General features: G+C 45.3%; 1 protein-coding gene across 7 annotated transcripts in view; it reads left to right on the top strand.

Annotated features, from left to right (window-relative positions):
* Positions 1-5,938: 5,938 nt before the first annotated feature.
* The window catches only part of LOC104337528 (ankyrin repeat domain-containing protein 26), a 69,744-nt gene continuing 56,582 nt past the window's right edge, over positions 5,939-19,100 (top strand). For 5 of the 7 annotated variants that reach the window (XM_075429041.1, XM_075429047.1, XM_075429042.1 and 2 more), the window contains exons 1-7: positions 5,939-6,238; positions 11,312-11,426; positions 11,669-11,842; positions 11,954-12,060; positions 12,587-12,724; positions 13,497-13,645; positions 17,094-17,144. In XM_075429041.1, the coding sequence (XP_075285156.1) occupies positions 6,030-6,238; positions 11,312-11,426; positions 11,669-11,842; positions 11,954-12,060; positions 12,587-12,724; positions 13,497-13,645; positions 17,094-17,144 (943 nt within the window). In that variant the 5' untranslated portion in view covers positions 5,939-6,029. The remainder of the gene's footprint in view (positions 6,239-11,311; positions 11,427-11,668; positions 11,843-11,953; positions 12,061-12,586; positions 12,725-13,496; positions 13,646-17,093; positions 17,145-19,100) is intronic. The other 2 variants (XM_075429044.1, XM_075429043.1) reach the window with 1 other exon arrangement.

Here is a 19,100-nt window from a genome sequence, read left to right as displayed (position 1 = left end):
GTGACAGCAAGTTTCTTATCCATTATTCCCATCAGCAATGTGCCTGCTATACTCACATTCTCTAACTAATGCTTTAGAATAAAGGAGTATGTTTACTACTTTCATCTAAAAATGTCTAGAGTATAATATGCTATTTTTAGCCTTGCCTAATTGTAGTTTACTGCAATTTTAATAACATTGCAAATTCTTTAATCTACTTTCTCATTAATATCACTTAAACTCTTCTTAATGTTGAAGGAGAATTCATAATATAATTACATAACGTATATTTCCAGAAAGTGGAAGAAGTACTTCTTTTACAAGTAATCTAATACAATTAATTCCATCAGGCCCTATGTTCTCTTCTGCTAGAAAGAGATCAGTTACCCTCTCCAGACCAGACAGGAATAGTATTCAACAATCATGTTGCGAGACACCATCTCCTCAAAAACCTGCTGTCTGGAAAGCGCAGCGTGCAGCTGAGAGATCCTATGAGAGCTTGGTCCAATGGCTCACGTTGTAAAAAAACCCTGTGCACTAAGTCACTGCAAAAATTGGGTCAATGCAGGCAGGCCATATGGTTTTACCAAGGTTTCGCATCCTCTGCCTTTACATTTTGGGAGCATTTGTAGGACGTGTACTCCTCTTCCAAACCGCAAAAATGAAATATTTAGTTCAAGTCAAACTTGTACTGAGCTTTTCACTCTTTCACACACTGCTTTGCAGGCAGAAAAGGACATGTTCTAGCAGATTTTTCTAGTTTCTGTTCCCCTCCAGATGACCAACACCTCACTTTGAGAACTGTCATTCTGACACAGATTTTACAGTCAAGTATTTAGTCCATTTAAACTGAGGTATACACTCATAGGGCATGATTTTTAAAAAACGTTGAGAATAACCACATTAGTAGGAATGCAACTCTCTTCCTTCGGGAATTGAAATAATTTCTCAATGCATTACAGTCCTACTTGTAGCAGACATTTCTCACTTTCTTAGAGTTTATAATTTGTAAGTAGTTTTACTAAAAGGAGAAAGACAAAAGTTTTATTTTCCTTTGTTGAACTACACTGTAACTAAACCTGATAAATCCAGTTCTGATCTACCCGGCTCCACAATAACACTCTCAGAGTCCATTCCAATGATAACTGTATACAGGTACAATATGCACGTGCTTGCCCAAAAAGTGTGAGCCAGTGAATCTACGTGGTTCTGAATCTCTTCTACTGTATTGAAAAGAAAATGATGTGCTTGTTCATTACTCAGAGGAAGCCAAAAGAAATTCATTCCACATTCTCAAGAGAAAGCTAGCTGTTAATCCTACTGTGTGCATGTGTGCATGGGATATGGTGCGAGTAGCGAGTGTCAGACTGGACTGGGAACAAGTAAAACTGCTACCAATCAACTCATACCCACTGACTGTGCAGAGCTCCAGAAGTGGCCCACCAGAAGCACCACCACAACTCCAGCTCTCCACCTACACAGAGCAAAAGCTGCTACAGTCACTGCCTGCAGGATGCATGGAACAACCCAGTTCTCTTCAAAGCCTCAGAGCAAGCAATGCCAAGAAATGCAGTCTTCCCAGACAGCTTTTCTGAGTTGTACCACCTCTCCTATAAATACAACAATTGCAAAGCAGCTGTACTAAACTGGATAATTAGCAGCATGTGGTTATCAGCCCAACAAGTCTTTACTGAATTTTCTGCTTCTTGGTAAACAAAATACACAGGGTGATTTAATAGGCAGAAAATACAGATTGTAAAAAGGGAATTTTAGACTGCCCTTCTGTACCTCAGCAGTACAAAGACTGTGAGATAAATTATTCAGCTACTGTGAATCATGTCGAAGGAAAGGTGTACCTTTCCAAGACTAACTCAAATACCATGGCTTAAGCCACACTTAAGCCCTACATGGAAATCTTCCTGTAGTACATGGGTCTTGTGCAGGGTATCAGAACAGGAATGAAACACTTCACGCAGACAGGAATAGAAACAACGGTTACTGGATAGTACTGAGACAAAGCTACACAGAACTCACTGAAAGGACAAAGCAACACATTAGGAAACACCAACATCTTTAAAACAACAAAGGAACTATAAAAACAAATTTAAAATAAGAATGGATTAAAACTAAAAACAAAAATATGGGTATGTTCAACATCACTCATGGGTCAAAGAGCGTAAAGAAATAGTACAAAGATCAAAAAGCTGGCAAAAAATAATACAAAACAGCTGATAAATGGTTTAGTGATAGATTCTAGCTATTCATTTTGCATTTTGGGGGGCTAATAATGAATGAATAGTTCCTGTTGTGTCCGTATGACTATATCCACAGGCCCCATTAGCACCTCCTTATCTTCACAGCATGAAACTCAGTTTCAGCCCAACCAGCTACCGAAGTCCCTACCAACTAAAGCTGACTCTCTCATCAAAGGGTTTTTTACTGACACGATTCTGACACATTTGACATATGACAGGGACTGTAGGGTCTCCTGGTCGTGGTTGGGGAGTGAACTGTAAACAAAAGTTCTTGTGGCTGAGCATGTGTCCACTTGAAAAAGGACTTCAGAAGAAATACTTCCTCCTGGAAAGAGCGCAGAGATGGAGACTGTGTTTACTTTATATTACCATCTTGTAAATGAAATCCTGCCTTTCTTCTAAGATGTCTGAAAGAAAACAAACATACCTGATTAAAAAATGCATTTTGCTTTCCATTTCTCTGTTAAATAGTCAGACTGATTACAGAGACACTCTCCAAATAGCTACTCATAGCCATTTCCCAATACTCATAGAATTTAGGTTTTGCAAACTGAATTTACTTAGCTGTGGTTTCAGCAAAAGGTGTTTTTTTTTTCTGTCTTTTTTTAAACTATCATTATTATTTTAGTCCCTCCTTCTAGAGATTGGGTCTGAAATAACAGAACACTTCCAATACACTGCAAATCAGCTAACGAAAGTGACTATACATCAGCCACTTTGGTACAGGAGAACACTGCCAGAAACAAGTAGGCTTGATAAAGTTGTGAAGATTCATTCTGGAAAGGAAAATGAAGGTTTTAATAGCTGTGCTGATATCAGTGATGAAAGAGAAGAAAGGAGCTGCATCTTCTCCCTAAAGAGCGGCACTATATTCCTGTTCTGTTGCAATCGACACTTTCACTGCTAATCACAGTGAAATGTGCCCCTCTGCTTTAATCAGGTTTTATGTGCCATCTCTCCATTTTTCACAAATTCATACGCAAGAAGCCGTTCCTAAAGATAGGAAAAAAAAGTTCTGGCAAGGCATTCCATTAGCCACATAATCCAGGGTATACTGCACTACGGCATTACCCCCAAATCACACGGTATCTTGCAGCCAGGTTTCACCGCTCTGAACGACCCAGCAGCATCCCCGTCGCAGGACACCACCGAGAGTGACTCTCACCATACACACTTGCCTCTACCACAGCCGTGACCCGCCTTTCAGTCTCTGTGCCACGTCCTCACACAGTCAGTGTGAGCACACGTTTGTACTCTTCTGCGGAGGTGCCAGCTCAGCCGCACTTACTGGAGAGCAACTTTCCGACTCCGCCCCGGGTACAGTGCCTGCAGCCAGACGATCGCTGTCTGCAGCCCGCTCCGACACACTTCCTACCATGTCAATCCTTGCCGTTTGCTCCTTCGGCATCCAGTCACCCACGCCTGCTAACACCACTCAAGCTAAATAAACTGCTAAATATTTCGCTACAGAATTATTTTGTCCGCAACTCCTCCATGAGATGTTCTCGTTCAACTACATCAGCAGCAAAAGGAAGGCTAGGGACAATGTGGGGCCGCTGCTGAATGAGGCGGGTGTCCTGGTGACGGAGGATGCAGAGAAGGCAGAGCTACTGAATGCCTTCTTTGCTTCAGTCTTCAGTGCCAAGGCAGGCCCTCAGGAATCCCAGGCCCCGGAGGTAAGAGAGGAAGCCTACAGAGAGGATGAATTTCCCTTGGTCAAGGAGGACTGTGTGAGGGATCGCTTAAGCGATCTGGACGTCCACAAATCCATGGGCCCCGATGGAATGCACCCACGAGTGCTGAGGGAGCTGGCGGATGTCATTGCTGAGCCACTCTCCATCATCTTTGAGAGGTCCTGGAGGACAGGAGAGGTGCCCGAGGACTGGAGAAAGGCCAATGTCACTCCAGTCTTCAAAAAGGGCAAGAAGGAGGACCCAGGGAACTACAGGCCGGTCAGCCTCACCTCCATCCCGGGAAAGGTGATGGAGCAGCTTATCCTGGAGGCCATCATCAAGCAAGTGGAGGAAAAGAAGGTTATCAGGAGTAGTCAGCATGGATTCATCAAGGGGAAATCATGCCTGACCAATCTAATAGCTTTCTACGATGGTGTGACTGGCTGGGTAGATGAGGGGAGAGCCGTGGATGTTGTCTGCCTCAACTTCAGCAAGGCTTTCGACACAGTCTCCCATAATATCCTCCTAGGGAAGCTCAGGAAGTGTGGGCTCAATGAGTGGTTGGTGAAGTGGATTGAGAACTGGCTGAATGGCAGAACTCAGAGAGGTGTCATCAGCGGCGCTGAGTCTAGTTGGAGGCCTGTAACTAGTGGTGTCCCCCAGGGGTCAGTACTGGGCCCAGCCTTGTTCAACTTCTTCATCAACAACCTCAATGAAGAGTTAGAATGTACCCTCAGCAAGTTTGCTGATGACACCAAACTAGGAGGTGTGGTAGATACACCAGAAGGCTGTGCTGCCATTCAGTGTGACCTGGACAGGGTGGAAAGTTGGGCAGAGAGGAACCTGATGAGGTTCAACAAAGGCAAATGCAGGGTCCTGCACCTGGGGAGGAACAACCCCATGCACCAGTACAGGCTTGGGGTGGACCTGCTGGAGAGCAGCTCTGCGGAGAGGGACCTGGGTGTCCTGGTGGATGACAGGTTAACCATGAGCCAGCAGTGTGCCCTGGCTGCCAAGAAGGCCAATGGGATCCTGGGGTGCATTAGGAGGAGTGTGGCCAGCAGGTCAAGGGAGGTTCTCCTTCCCCTCTACACTGCCCTAGTGAGGCCTCATCTGGAGTACTCTGTCCAGTTCTGGGCTCCCCAGTTCAAGAAAGATGAGGAGCTACTGGAGAGAGTCCAGAGTAGGGCTACAAAGATGATGAGGGGACTGGAATGTCTCTCCTACGAGGAGAGGCGGAGGGAGCTGGGCTTGTTCAGCCTGAAGAAGAGAAGGCTGTGAGGGGACCTAATAGATACTTATAAATATCTGACGGGTGGGTGTCAGGAGGATGGGGCCAAGCTCTTTTCAGCGGTGTCCAGTGACAGGACAAGGGGCAATGGGCACAAACTGAAGCACAGGAAGTTCCGTCTGAACATGAGGAAGAACTTCTTCCCTCTGAGGGTGACGGAGCACCGGAACAGGCTGCCCAGGGAGGTGGTGGAGTCTCCTTCTCTGGAGATATTCAAGACCCTCCTGGACAAGGTCCTCCGCAGCCTGCTGTAGGTGACCCTGCTTCAGCAGGAGGGTTGGACTGGATGACTCACAAAGGTCCCTTCCAACCCCGAACATTCTGTGATTCCATGATTCTGTTCTGCGCTACACACGCTCTCCCAGCTGGCACAGTTTGCTCTTAACACAAACACTCGCCGCGCAGCCCAGCGCCTGAGGGGGGGGCAGGCGGCATCACTCGCCGCTCCACGCACCCGACAGACAGCTCCCACGGACAGACCACGGAAAGACCGTACCGACAGCCCTGCCGCCCCCCCCTCCGCACCTCAGCGCCCAGCTAACGGCCCCCACCGCCCCGCAGGCCGCGCGGGGGCGGGCCCGGCCGCTCTCCCCGCCCCGGGCTCGCACCCTCCTGTCGCCGTCCAGCGGCGCCTGCGCGGGCGTCGCCGGTTCCTGGGAGGTGTTGGCTGCGGGGGCTGCGGCTGCGTTCTGCGGCTCGCGGCCCGGCGGTTAGCTCCGCAGAAGCTGGGGCTCCGCTCCTCTGCCTCTGCCCGGGGCCCGACGCAGCCCGCCGGGTGCCTCCTGTCGCCGCTCCCCTGAGGCGGGACCGTGCCCGCGTCCCCGCCGCGGGATGAAGAGGATCTTAGGGTTCGGGAGGAAGAGGAAGGGGCAGGAGCAGCCGCCGTCCGGCAGCGGGGCCCTGCCCTGCCCCGCCGGTGCCTACGAGCTCCGGCAGAAGGACCTGGGCAAGCTGCACCGCGCGGCCGCCAGCGGCGACCTGGCCCAGGTGCGGCAGGGCCTGAAGAAGCACGGCATCGACGAGCGGGACAAGGCGGAGCGGTAAGGCGGGCCGGGGCCCCCGGCTGCGGGAATGGGGCTTCGTGCCGCCAGAAACCCTCGGGCTCGGCGGCCCCCTTGGCCCTTCTGCTCCGGCCTCCTCGGTGCCCTCGCCCCGGGAGCCGTGTCTGTGCGCGTGGCCGCGGGAGGGTCGGGGAGCTGGCGGCGGCCCTTCCCCGGCCGGGCTTTGGCGTCGGGGGATGGCGGGCTGTGAGGGCTCGGCCTGCGGGCTGGGCAGAGAAAGGAGCGCTGCCTCAGCAGGAGCAGCTAAAGGGGATGTGAGCTCTGCAGGTGGGAATGCTACAGCGCGGCATGAGCGTGGTGTGTGGCGGTGCTGCATGCGCGGTTGCCTGACGTGGCTGTTGTGACGGTGATGGGGCGGCCAAAGGAACAGGCGGATTTTAGGTGGCAGAAAAGTTGTTTGCTCTGGGTCTTTGGTGTGGCTAATCAGTAACTTGGGTTGGAAGATCTGGGCAGCGGCTTGCAGGAGAAGCTGCTTCTTCTGGCAGGTGTTGTCGTGTGGGTTGTTGAGTTGAGCACAGCAAGAACTTGGCAATTGTTTCTGAAGGAGAAGCCCCGGGCTGCAGCATCGCTCCTGGGGATCCATTGTGAGCATAAGGGAATCAGTTGCGGTTTTGGGGTCTTGTATGTGTCAACCCTTTAATGCCTTTTGTGAAAAGACTCGAAGTCAAAATCTTTGTGATGTTCTGAAGACAAGCTGTTTTTATCAGAGGAGCTCAGCTTCCTAGGCTGTCTGTCCTGAAGACTGGACTTTGCCAGCCAGCTAGCTTATTGCCCTGAAAACGCCTAAAACCACCTAGATGTATGGGAGAAGCAAGGAAGAGCACGGTAAGCATGCACTTCAGTAATGTGGGTTGTGTGCCTGGGCCTTCCCAGCCATAGAATCATAGAGTGGTAAGGGTTGGAAGGGACTTATTTATGCAGATGGAGATGGGAGATGCAGTTTAAGGTGGATTGAGCACGTTTTGCGCATCCTCCAGCTGCTTGAGTCAGGGTGCCCAGTGACGTTTATGGAAATAGCTGCTGAATGTTTCTCTTTTTTTTCTACTTACTACCTCCTCTTTCACTGTGGCTGATACAGTCAGTCATCAGGTCTTAGCAGACCCTGGTATGAATTTTAGCTAGTTTTACGTTTTAAGTTCATCTTGTCTAGAAAGCTTTGTTCTCTCTGGAAAGGTTTCCTTCTGTGTGGTAGGCTATTGTCAGTGTTATAACAGGGCAAATAAAGTAACACACTAAAAAAAAAAAGAAAAGGCAGTATACATACAATAGAGCGCAGTGGTGGTTTTGGCATGACAATGCCTGGTGCTGAAAAGCTTAGCTGAGAGGAATTCGGTAGACAGAGTCTGCCTGCTTGCTGCAGCCCCTCTGTGCACTATACCAGCCATGAGGGTTGTTGCAGGCCCACCTATGCCCTGTTAGCACTTGTGGATGTGATATGTGTCATGAGTGACCACCAGATGCAGTTCTATTTCAGAGCTGTATCACGTCCTACACAGATTGGAAGAATTGTCATAATTGAAGTGTGTTTAAAGAACAGGAAATGTGGGTAGCAATGGCTGAAATGTGTGCGTGGTTCATATTAATATCTCTGTTCTGCTCCTCAGGAATTCCAAAAGCAAAATCGTGCACCAGGGACATCACAAGTATCACACCTACAAGCTCCTTCTGTGAAGTGGGTCCTGCAGCCCACAGGACCTCCCAAAAAATGTGCCTGGAACAGCATCAGTTAGGAGCAGGCAGCTTTTGAGAGGTGATCTGGCAAAGCCTTCAGCCTTGCTGAAAGAGATGGGCAAAACTCAGCATAGAGTTGGAAGCACTGTAGGCACAGTGCCAGCTAGTCTTGAATCCTGGGTCAAAGCTAATCGCTAAGAGAGATTTACCATCAGCTGCCTGTCAGAATGAACTCTAGAGCTTTTCATCGCTTAGCATGTAGCTGCTGGGTCGTCAGTTCAAGTGCTGTTGGAAGTGCATGCTGCCAACCTGCTGTTTGCCTGTGGTCTCTTGGTGGGGTTGTTTTGCAGCTGCTCAGGCATCAGTAGTTCTCTTCTACCCCATGGGTGATCAGTGTAGGATTGCAGCACCAGGAGGAGCAGAATCTGGGCAGGGTCCCCAGGACTGGGTGGCAGAACAGCTTTGGGATTACTGAAGGCCTCTTGTGGATACAGGCAACTGTGAACACTCTGATGTTCTCTGCCAGCCTGTTCCCTGAAGTGGAGCTTCTGTGGAGCTCAGCAGGCCTTGCTCCAAGCAGAGCCATCTCCTTTCCTGTTGGCACACTGAGAGGCTCAGTTGAGGAGGGCAGCAAGGAGTCTGCAGGTTTTCTGAAGGCTTTTCCATTTGCAAAGCTGATAGTAACTTCGTCAGGCTTGTCATGTTTCCTAATGCTTGGCAGTAGCACCTTTAGATAATCGTGAACTTGTTCATAACCAGTTCTGGTTAGCTCTCGGATGATCTCAGACAGTCATTTCCTCAGAGGTGAAGGATCCCACATACTTACATGGGAATTTCTCAAGAAGTGGTGGTAGTCACTGTTGAGGGACTCTTCTGTTGGTGCTTCAGTCTGTTCCCTGTCCCTAGCAAGACATTACAGATTCTTTGAAGTTTTGAGTGTTTTTCTTGTCCTCATCCTTGTTGCCATGGAGGAGGCTCATCAGCTGCCCTGTAACAGGAAGTATCTGCATTACATGTCACTGCTTTTGTGTACCTCTCCCTTTCCATTCCCACCTAGCCAGTGAGCTGTTGTGCTCCTGTCTCTCAGCAAGGTACCAGAACAATTGCAAAGTTAGATGAGCTTTCCTAAGCACAGAAAGGACCCACCCACAGTGATGCAGTTCAAAACTAATGCTGGCATCCCCCTCAAGTCAGCCTCACCTCCATCCCAGGAAAGGTGATGGAGCAACTCATTCTAGAGGTCTTCATCAAGCAAGTGGAGGAAAAGAAGGTTATCAGGAGTAGTCAACATGTATTCACCAAGGGGAAATCATGCCTGACCAATCTGATAGCTTTCTACGATGGTGTGACTGGCTGGGTAGATGAGGGGAGAGCCGTGGATGTTGTCTGCCTCAACTTCAGCAAGGCTTTCGACACTGTCTCCCATAACATGCTCACAGGGAAGCTCAGAAAGTGTGGGCTGGAGGAGTGGTCAGTGAGGTGGACTGATAACTGGCTGAATGGCAGAACTCAGAGGGTTGTCATCGGCGGCACTGAGTCTAGTTGGAGGCCTGTAACTAGCGGTGTCCCCCAGGGGTCAGTACTGGGCCCAGCCTTGTTCAACTTCTTCATCAATGACCTGGATGAAGAGTTAGGGTGCACCCTCAGCAAGTTTGCTGATGATACATGACTGGGAGGATTGGCTGATACACCAGAAGGCTGTGCTGCCATCCAGCGTGACCTGGATAGGCTGGAGAGTTGGGCAGAGAGGAATCTGATCAAGGTCAACAAGGGCAAGTGCAGGGTCCTGCACCTGGGGAGGAACAACCCCATGCATCAGTACAGGCTTGGGGCAGCTCTGCGGAGAGGGACCTGGGAGTGCTGGTGGACAACAGGTTGACCATGAGCCAGCAGTGTGCCCTTGTTGCCAAGAATGCCAGTGGGATCCTGGGATGCATCAAGAGGATTGTGGCCAGCAGGCTGAGAAAGGTGGTTCTCTTCCCCTCTACTCTGCCCTAGTGAGGCCCCATCTGGAGTACTGCGTCCATTTCTGGGCTCCCCAGTTCAAGAAAGATGAGGAGCTACTGGAGAGAGTCCAGTGGAGGGCTACGAGGATGGTGAGGGGACTGGAACATTACTCCTGTGAGGAGAGGCTGAGGGAGCTGGGCTTGTTCAGCCTGAAGAAGAGAAGGCTGAGAGGGGATCTTATAAATGCCTACAAATATCTCAAGGGTGGATGTCAGGAGGATGGGGCCAGACTCTTTTCAGTAGTGCCCAGCAACAGGACAAGGGGAAATGGGCACAAACTGAAGCATAGGAAGTTCCGTTTGAACATGAGGAAGAACTTCTTCCCTCTGAGGGTGACAGAGCACTGGAACAGGCTGCCCAGGGACGTTGCGGAGTCTCCTTCTCCGGAGATGTTCAGGACCCGCCTGGACAAGGTCCTGTGCAGCCTGCTGTAGGTGACCCTGCTTCGACAGGAGGGTTGGACTAGATGACCCACAGAGGTCCCTTCCAAACCCTAATATTCTGTGGTTTTTTGTTGCATCACCTTCCAGGGAGGAAGGTCCCAGCTGTTTTCTAGCTGCTCTCCTGCAGAGCAGCAGGTGCTTTGCCTTCAGCACAGAGCAAATCTCGTGCTGCTTTGTGCCTGTGACTTAGGGGGGAAACAAGTGCAAGGACTTTCTGGGTGATTGTGTCTTTGGGTACAAGTAGGGTGGTTAATTGACACGAGACCGAAGATGTTCTGTGGTTTGAAGGAGCCCTTTTCTTTCTGGCAAGGCTTTAACTTGAAGAAAAAAAAATATCATTTTCTTATGCTGGTCATATAGTGTGGAAACACAGTATTCCTTCCTTGGACAGGACTTCCTCTTAGTAGGCTTTTTATGACTATGATAGTTGTACCTGCCAGGAAGGTCAAATATTACTTTCCTGTAGTCAGGGTTACAGTGTTCTGATGTCTGGTTTGCTACCTGTTGTCTGAAGCACTTTGGTGCAAGTGTGTTCTTGTGTTTGCTGCAGTAGTAAACAAGTTAGAGAAAAAGCAGAAATTCTCAAGGTGCAGGGAAACACTAATAGTCTTGCTATAAAACCCATCTCCTACATCTCTGATACACTTCTGGCACATGAATGGTCGCAGACGAACTTAGAGGTTTACTTGCCATAGTCTGCAAATTCCCAAGCTTTTGTCTCTGTTGCTGTGGTGCTAAGTGGACACTGTGGAGGGTTTTTGCTAGCCAGCCTCAGGCATTTGGTGTGCAACTGCTGTTACTGGTAATGGCATGAGAAGTCTTTTAAGCTTGTTTTTTGCAAAGTGAGATTTGTGGCCATATCCATTTGTCTCAGCCTGAAACAATTTCTTTAGTAATCTGTCTGTGCTAATTTAATATGTTTAATTTTTAGGACACCTCTGCATCTCGCTTGTGCAAATGGCCATGTGGATGTCGTTACATATCTAGTAGAAAGCAAGTGTAAGCTAAATCTTTATGACAGTGATAACAGATCGCCACTGATGAAGGTATGTGGAATATGTTATATTCTTGCAAGCGGGGCTTACTGATTATGCGCTAGATGACACGTATCTTGCAGGATTGCATAGACCTGTGTAGAAACATGCATATTGTAATTAGCATGGAATAGTCATAGGTTAGCTAATCTTTGAAGGTGGTCTGATTTTGCCTGCATTGGGAACCTGGTGGCATTCTAACAGAGTGAAATGTAAATGTTGGAAGTCTTTCGTTTTTGGTGTGTTGTTCTCAGGCAGTACAGTGCCAGCAAGAAGAATGTGTGGCTATTCTGCTAGAGCATGGTGCTGACCCAAATCTGGCAGACGCTGACGGCAACACTGCCCTTCACCTGGCTGTCCTGTCTCATAACACAACTGTAGCAGGGCTGTTACTTGAGCATAATGCCGATATTGATGCACAGAATAAGGTAAATTTTTATATTTGTTAAGGAAGTTCTTTCCAAAAGTTTTATTAATATGTCTCTTGAAGGGTTTTTTGACTTAGATTTTTCACTTTATTTATATGTCTGTCTTTTCAGGAGGGATATACCCCACTTATTCTTAGTATCTCCGAACATCATGAAGAGATGGTAGAGTTTCTCCTTAAAAAAGGGGCTGATGTGCATGCTCGAGATCAGTGTGAAAGGTGAGGGGTTTGTCAAAACTCTGCATGGGTGTCTTTAGTGTTCTATAGGTTGGATTGATCAGAGACATGGGAATGAGCTCTGAAAAAAAGAGAGCCACACAGAAGGAGCTATTTCTACGTGACTTGTGAAAGCAGGTCTGCACATGGCTGCCGTCCTACCTCAGTGGATGCTTTTCACACTGAGGATTGCAAAAAGGCATTGTTTGTGGTGGCCCATCTGGCAAGAAAAGTGCCATTAGCTCAGCAGTGTTGCCTCAATTCGTAAAAAACACCCTCCTGCATAGCAGTATAGTTTGTATGTAAGTGTTGTCAAAGTGGTAGCTTTGTCTGAAGATTGAACATATAATTGTTTTTACTCCCTGTCCCATTTTATTGTTGCTCTTAATGCTTAATGAAAACTGCTTTTTCTTTCGTTCATTTTAAAGTAATGGGGAAATTTTTTTTTTTTGGAAAGCAAATAGGAATACAAATAATTACAGTGTTTATGTAAAATTATCTATTTCATATCATATTTTGGATGTTTCAGAACCCCACTTATGACTGCTGCTTCTGGTGGGGAACTTAGTCTGATAAAAGTTCTTCTTCGATATGGTGCTGATGTTTCCCAGAAAGACAGTAATGGACGGACAGCTGAGGATTATGCTGTTGTTCGTGGATATTCGAGGTGAATTTTAAAGTTTATTGTTAGAATAAGTTGTCAGTTATCAGTGTGACTTTTGAACATTTTTGGTAACAACACGAAGGTTTAATGGTGTGTTGAGACCTGTCTTGAAGCTGTGCTCAGTGACATCTTCTGATATGTATCATTCCTGTCTCTAGTGTTGATGTGGAAGGTGAGGAAAATTTCCAACCAGAATTCTGTGTGAGATTTCAAGTTTGTTGCAAAGCTCACACATGCCAATTATAAACTCTAAAAAGTATCTGTAGCCTACAGGTATCCGGAAGTGGAACTCAGCAAACTGAAATGCATGTAAACCCTCCCCCCAGACCAGCACTGTTGTCCTTACTGACTTCTGCTACAGTGACCAGGAGCTGCCAGCCTTTTGTTTCAGAGGAGATCTAACTTTAATACTTAAAATCTTAAGCAGTTTTACTCCTCTTATGCACAGCTTTGTACCTGTGGGTGTTCCTTCTCTAAGGTGGTTATGTGTACTTAAAAGCTAGGCTGAAAAAAAATATCCCAGACAGTTAATAACTTCATAGGTATGAATATGCATCTATAGAATGAACACGACTGCAGTGAATATTGGAGTATGTTGTAGTCATGCAGTAAGTGCTACGCATGTTACCCTTAGTGAGTACTTCCAAGTATAAGAATTCATGTGAATTCACGAGTATGTGCCAGGTGGGTAATAAGTGGCTGTTAATTATTCTGTTAAATGGTGTATGCAAGTATGTAGTCATTTTTACCAAATATATTTTCTCTCTTTGTATAGCCTTAGTAAACAACTGGCAGAATACGCAGACTGGGAAAACACAGGAGAAGCTTCTGCAGGTGGTGCACAAGGCATTGTGGTACTTAGTACTCCTCACCGGGCAGGAGCTGCTGGCTTTACGTTGGGTGCGCCTGCTGTGGACAGAGGAGGTAGGATCCTTAACTATGGAGGAGCTTATGAGGAAAATCACTGTGGCCTCTTCTTTAGGTGTTTTTTATTGTTAGAGCTTATTGTGTTCACCATTGACTTTAGCAGAGGCATCAGATGGAGTAGCACAAGAAGTTTTATGAATGTGCACTTATTTGTTGTTAGTTGGAGGTGCTTCTTGTCACTTGCTACATGTCCACTTAGGGTTGTTGCCTTCTGCCCATCAGATTGACCATCTGTTTAGGTTTTCCTATAGAGAGAGGGAAGGGGGACAGGGAAGGAACTAGACCAGAGTGTTTTTGTTTTTCAGGTGTGTACTTTTACCTGTAAATGGCCATTCAGATTGTGAAAATCTTAATTACAAAAGCAGTAAGTTCATCCTGAGTAGTTCTTCATCTTTCTGTAGTTGAGAAGCAACAGATGAGTTAGTGGAAATCAACAAGACATATCTTCCTGCTGAGTTTCTGTGTCTTTGTTTTAATAGTTTCACCTGCACTAAGCTCCTTTTAGTGAGTCGTCATATTTCTCACATCAGTTGCAATCATTTCCATGTAGGTGCTGGAGAGACATATTTAGGAAAGATTGTATTTGAAAAGTAACTTTGGTAGCAATTACAATGCAGTGTCTGTGTATACTGTGTCTTCTTGGAAATGGTTTGATTTACAGTAAAAATAATGTTTCCACTTCCTGTAATTTTATTAAATAAACTTTAAAAAATCCATATTACCTTGTGATCCAGAAAAACAAATTAAAATGGCATGTGATCAAAAAATGAACTCCTTCTGTGAGTTTGTAAAATTCAGTCTATGCTTATGAACTCACATAGCCCTAAAGGAATCTTGGAAAATGAATATTTTAATTGTTTGTCTTGTACTTTGTGTCTCGGGCCCTGCAGTGGGAGGTTTTATTCTTTCCTAGTTTTTTTTAAGGGTGTTATATCAGAACTATGTGGCAAATGGGCAGCAGACAGTGTTCAAACACAATTCATTACTCCTTTTTTAAATACAGCAAGAAATATGAGTGTATGTTTTTCCTCAATGACTTTTCCCAGATGTGGGAATTTAATTTAGAGCCAAAATTTGTTCCTTCTGATTTGGGAACAATTACTTTGATCTAGTCAGAGATTTGAAAAGTTTCTTGATGAATAATTTTTTTTGAGGGGAAAGGGCTCGGTACAGGTAGTTTAATCGGCAAAATGTCACTTTCACCCAGACAGCACTCTGTTACTGCGCCCTGTGCATGTAGATAATTGCTGTGGTACTGCATTGTAATGGCTGACAGGCCTGGGTTAATTTAAAATATGTGGCTTGAAGAATAATGCTATTGTTTGATTCCAAAACTGACATACCCTCAGGGAAATATGGGTTCTTGAACCACATGCCTTGAAAGTCATAATACTGCTAATATAAGTCCCCAGTATTATGGGAAATCTTTACTTCTTACGTTCATTTGAAGATGCATAGTAAGTGTGAAGAGAATGTCATGTGGGTTAAGGACTTGCGAGGAGAAAAAGAATATGCTCTGTTCTCAGCCTGTTTCTAGTAGGGCTTGTTTTTCTTCTGAGGAGTATGAATCCTCTTCTCCTTGTGCTCAGTCTCTGAAAAGATGACCCCAGTGTGTTGAGCAAGAGAGATTAGTAGTGTGTAGGGAACTTTTACTGGCATTAATTCTGCAGACTCTGGCTTGCATCCACAAAGCACAGGTCCTGCATCATGAGAGTCCCTTTGATATGCTGCACTAACAGGCTTTGAAGCCTTTGTTAGAGGAGAAGCTGGGATGATGTTGAGAGACCAGAGAAGCACCCACTTTGGAATTCTTTTCTTGTGTTTTTTCTCTTCTGTACTATTTTTCTGGGATCTTCAATGGTAGTCCTTATTCATTTTGTTGCTTTTGCACTTGTTGAATGTTCTTCAAAATATTCTCCTCTAGTAAGTCGGCATATTTAAGAAGTTGGCTCATGCTTATTTGAATGCTTACTTTTTGTCAGAACATGAACCTTTTTATTAATCACAGACAGGTTTGCAAAAACCTCCGAATGAATGGCTTGCAGCCCTAGCATATTGAATGACAGACTTTTTAGATTTGAAGTTGGAATTTCTTTGGAAAAAAAAATAATTTTTCTGAAGGCAAGGATTCAGATTTCTAGTATGTCTGCAGTGGCAGCTGGTTTATTAGCTACTGCACTGTGTATTAGTGTATTGTTCCTTCAGTGTTTCCCTGAGTCCATACAGAAACTGTTGGTTTTTCATCATAGCCCTCTCCTGAGGTCAGGAAAAGTTGTCCTTTATCACCTTTTAGGAAAACTGACAAATGGAGAAGGGACAAGAAACCATCTTGAGGCCCTTCAAGTGCATGCTTTTGATAGGAGTCCTTTTGCCACATCCATTCCATGTATTTGTGGTAAAATCAATATAAGCAGGACTCATTTCTGCTGAGACAAATGTTATGGCCTTGTCACAAAGAATTTTGGTGTTGGGTAGCTACCATAACAGAGCCACATCATTTGTTGACTTAAAATCTTACCAAGTAGGATGGGTAGAGCAGGTGGATAGTGATTTATATTCTAAAACCTGTTCCACAACACATACACATGCATAACGCACCCCTGTTGGTCCAGTAGTGGCCTGCCCGATAGCGCTGGGGGAACATGGTGTTCATTCTGCCATGCCATGACTGCCAGTCATGTCTGCATCTGGCTGTTGGCATAGCTCCTGTGTGTGAACAGTTCAGCATGGTCAGATTGACATAAGCAGGATTCTCTTCTCTTCATACTGAGGTAGAAGGGGCCTATATTTGCATAAGGCACCAACTGACACACAACTTTTGAGATGAGATGGCTTAAAGGCAACAAGTTTCTGGGTAGTTTTTTTGGTGAGGGGTGACAAACATGCTAAAACTGTAACGAGATGAGAGAGTGTAAATAACATGATGGCTAGAAGTTGTGTGGTGGCGGAGCCAAGATTTCCTTCAAAATTTCTGGATAATCTGTCTCTAAAGTTTACTTGTTGGCACCTAAGGTTTTTTGGGATGTTTAGCAGGAGGAATTTTAAGTGTGCTGTATGTGTAAAGCACTCTACGAATATGAGAGAATTGCATTTGCAGTATGTGCTAGATAAGGACTAGTTAAGTTGGCAATTTAAAGTTGGCGGTAAATATCTGATAATTTGTTGCAGTATTTCAAAACATTGGAATATGGATATTTTACACAGAGCAGGTAAATTAGGTTACACTGTTTGACACTGTCGCTTGAGAGTACAGTTCTGTAGATTGTGATTGGTTTTGTTTGTAGAACTTAAAACTGTACAGTAGGCTGATAGTCACAATACATTCTCTCATTGCTGTTGCTTTGTTGATGTGCTGCTTATGTTTTCCAAACTTCTGGGAATTCAGATTTATTCTGATGCCATTGTTTCGTCTGTCCTTTCCATGCCTTTTCCTAAATGGATATAGGAATGCAACAATCTCCTAACCAAACGTCAAGAACAGGAAAATCGAAGAAAGGTATTCTGTACAGTAGTATTTCAAATATGAAACATGTTGTACAATACACAACTATCAACATATCTTTTTATCCTGGAGGACCCTATTTTGATGGTTTTGGTTTTATAAATTAGATTTGAGAGGAGGCTTTGAGTGCTTTTTATTTTTTCGCATGTTTTGCATGAGTTCTTTTTTATTGAGTTCTTTTTTTGCTTTGTGTCATTAGTGATAGTAAATAATTTTTTTAAACATATTCTTCTGTTACTCCAAAATGAAAATTGACTTCAATTAAAGCGGAAATAAGCAATTCCCAGAGACTGCTTTTCTAGATCCCATTTCTGTGGTAGGGCATCAAGGTCTGTCTGAAAGCTAGTTCATGAACTTCCTCTATTGCCTTCTAAAGGACAATGTGACCTGGTTTTGATCATTGTTTAAAGTTACTATACATTGAAAGCATAAGTTCAGTTATATTTTCAATTAGTACAGTTATAACTTAGCTGGTTTGATTAATTATCTGAAGTCACCTGTCAAGAGTTTATAACTGACTTCTCCGCCCTATCAACCCAGTTCGGAGACAGGTTTTCAGCTTGGGAGATTAGTGGGTAGATCAGGCTGCAGATACTGAGCAAGTTAACAGAAAACTGCATTATATAAAACTAATTGTTATTTTTAAATATTATGTGTTCTTAATTGGAAACATTAAAAATCAGAGACTGTTGATATTTTAACTGTTTTAGCTTGTCCTTGCACTGGAAGTTTCAGGCTCTAGGTTTTGTCTATATGACATGTCTATGCTGAACAGTTATACTGTATTTCATTGTCTGAAAGCCCTGTTCAGGGCAGGAGATGCACTCATCAAAATTCCCACATAAACCCTGTCTCTAGGAAAGACAAAATTTCCATGCTTGTTTGTGGTTTACTGGTAGTAGAAGAGATGTCTTCAGGCATGGTAGGCCTTTGTTTTCTTTTCCCTTAAATGATTTTGTCCAAGACCTTGGTTTAGTTGTCATCATGCAAATTTATGGAAGGTCACCTATCTCCTGGTTATAAGCAACATAATTTCGTTATGATAGTTGACAAGAATTAGTTATCAATAACTTGAGAAAAGCCAAAATAGCTGCTATGTGGTGGCTGTATTTGTTTGGTTTTTTCCCTTCTGTCTTGGGAATTGAAGAGACATTTTATTTTTTCTTAGTTGATAGTTCAGAGGCTTTAGCACTCTTCAGCCTGAGTCTGAACTCATTCCTAGAGATCAGATTTCATTAGTACATCAGTGATGTGCTAGAGTGCACTGTCATTGAGTTTGTAGATGGCCTCAAATTGGGGGGATCAGTAGATATGCTTCAGGGCAGCACTGCCGTTCAGGGGACCTTGACAAGTTGGGGAAATGACTGTCAGGCCTGTTCTAAGAAATTCTGCCAGGGCAAGTGCCAAGTCCTGCATGTGGAAATGAACAACCGCTTGCTACAAAAGATGCGGAGACTGCCTGGCTGGAGAGCTACTTTGCTGAGAAGGCCTAGAGAGTCTTGGCAAAGAGCTGGCTGAGCAGGAGCAAGCAAGGTGCCCTGGCAGTTGAGAAGGTCAACAGTGCCCTGGGCTGTAGTAAGAGCAGCACAGCCAAGAGTTTGAGGAAAGTGGTTGTCTGCCCCTGCTTGGCACTCACTGGATTGTATCCAGCTCCCTGGGTATAATTTTGAGACCTCAGTGCAAGAGAGATTGGTCTTTCAACAGTGAGCAAATTCAGTGGAGGGCCGTCATATTCATAAGGAGCAGGAGTACTTGTGCTTTGAGGAGAGGCTGAGGAAACTGGGCTTTTTCAGCCTTGAGAAGTGACCTAGGGGGACCTAGCAGTAGCTTCCACTACATATGAGGAGAAGACAAAGCTAGGTGTTTCCCAGTGGTGCAGGACAGGAGGTGGAGATACAAAAGTCATAAATGCAAAGGAGAGAATTTCTAACTGGATGTGAGAAGCTTCAC

Source organism: Opisthocomus hoazin, chromosome 8 (assembly GCF_030867145.1).
Source record: "Opisthocomus hoazin isolate bOpiHoa1 chromosome 8, bOpiHoa1.hap1, whole genome shotgun sequence".
Lineage (NCBI taxonomy): Eukaryota > Metazoa > Chordata > Aves > Opisthocomiformes > Opisthocomidae > Opisthocomus > Opisthocomus hoazin.
This window is presented reverse-complemented; position numbering and strand designations above follow the sequence as displayed.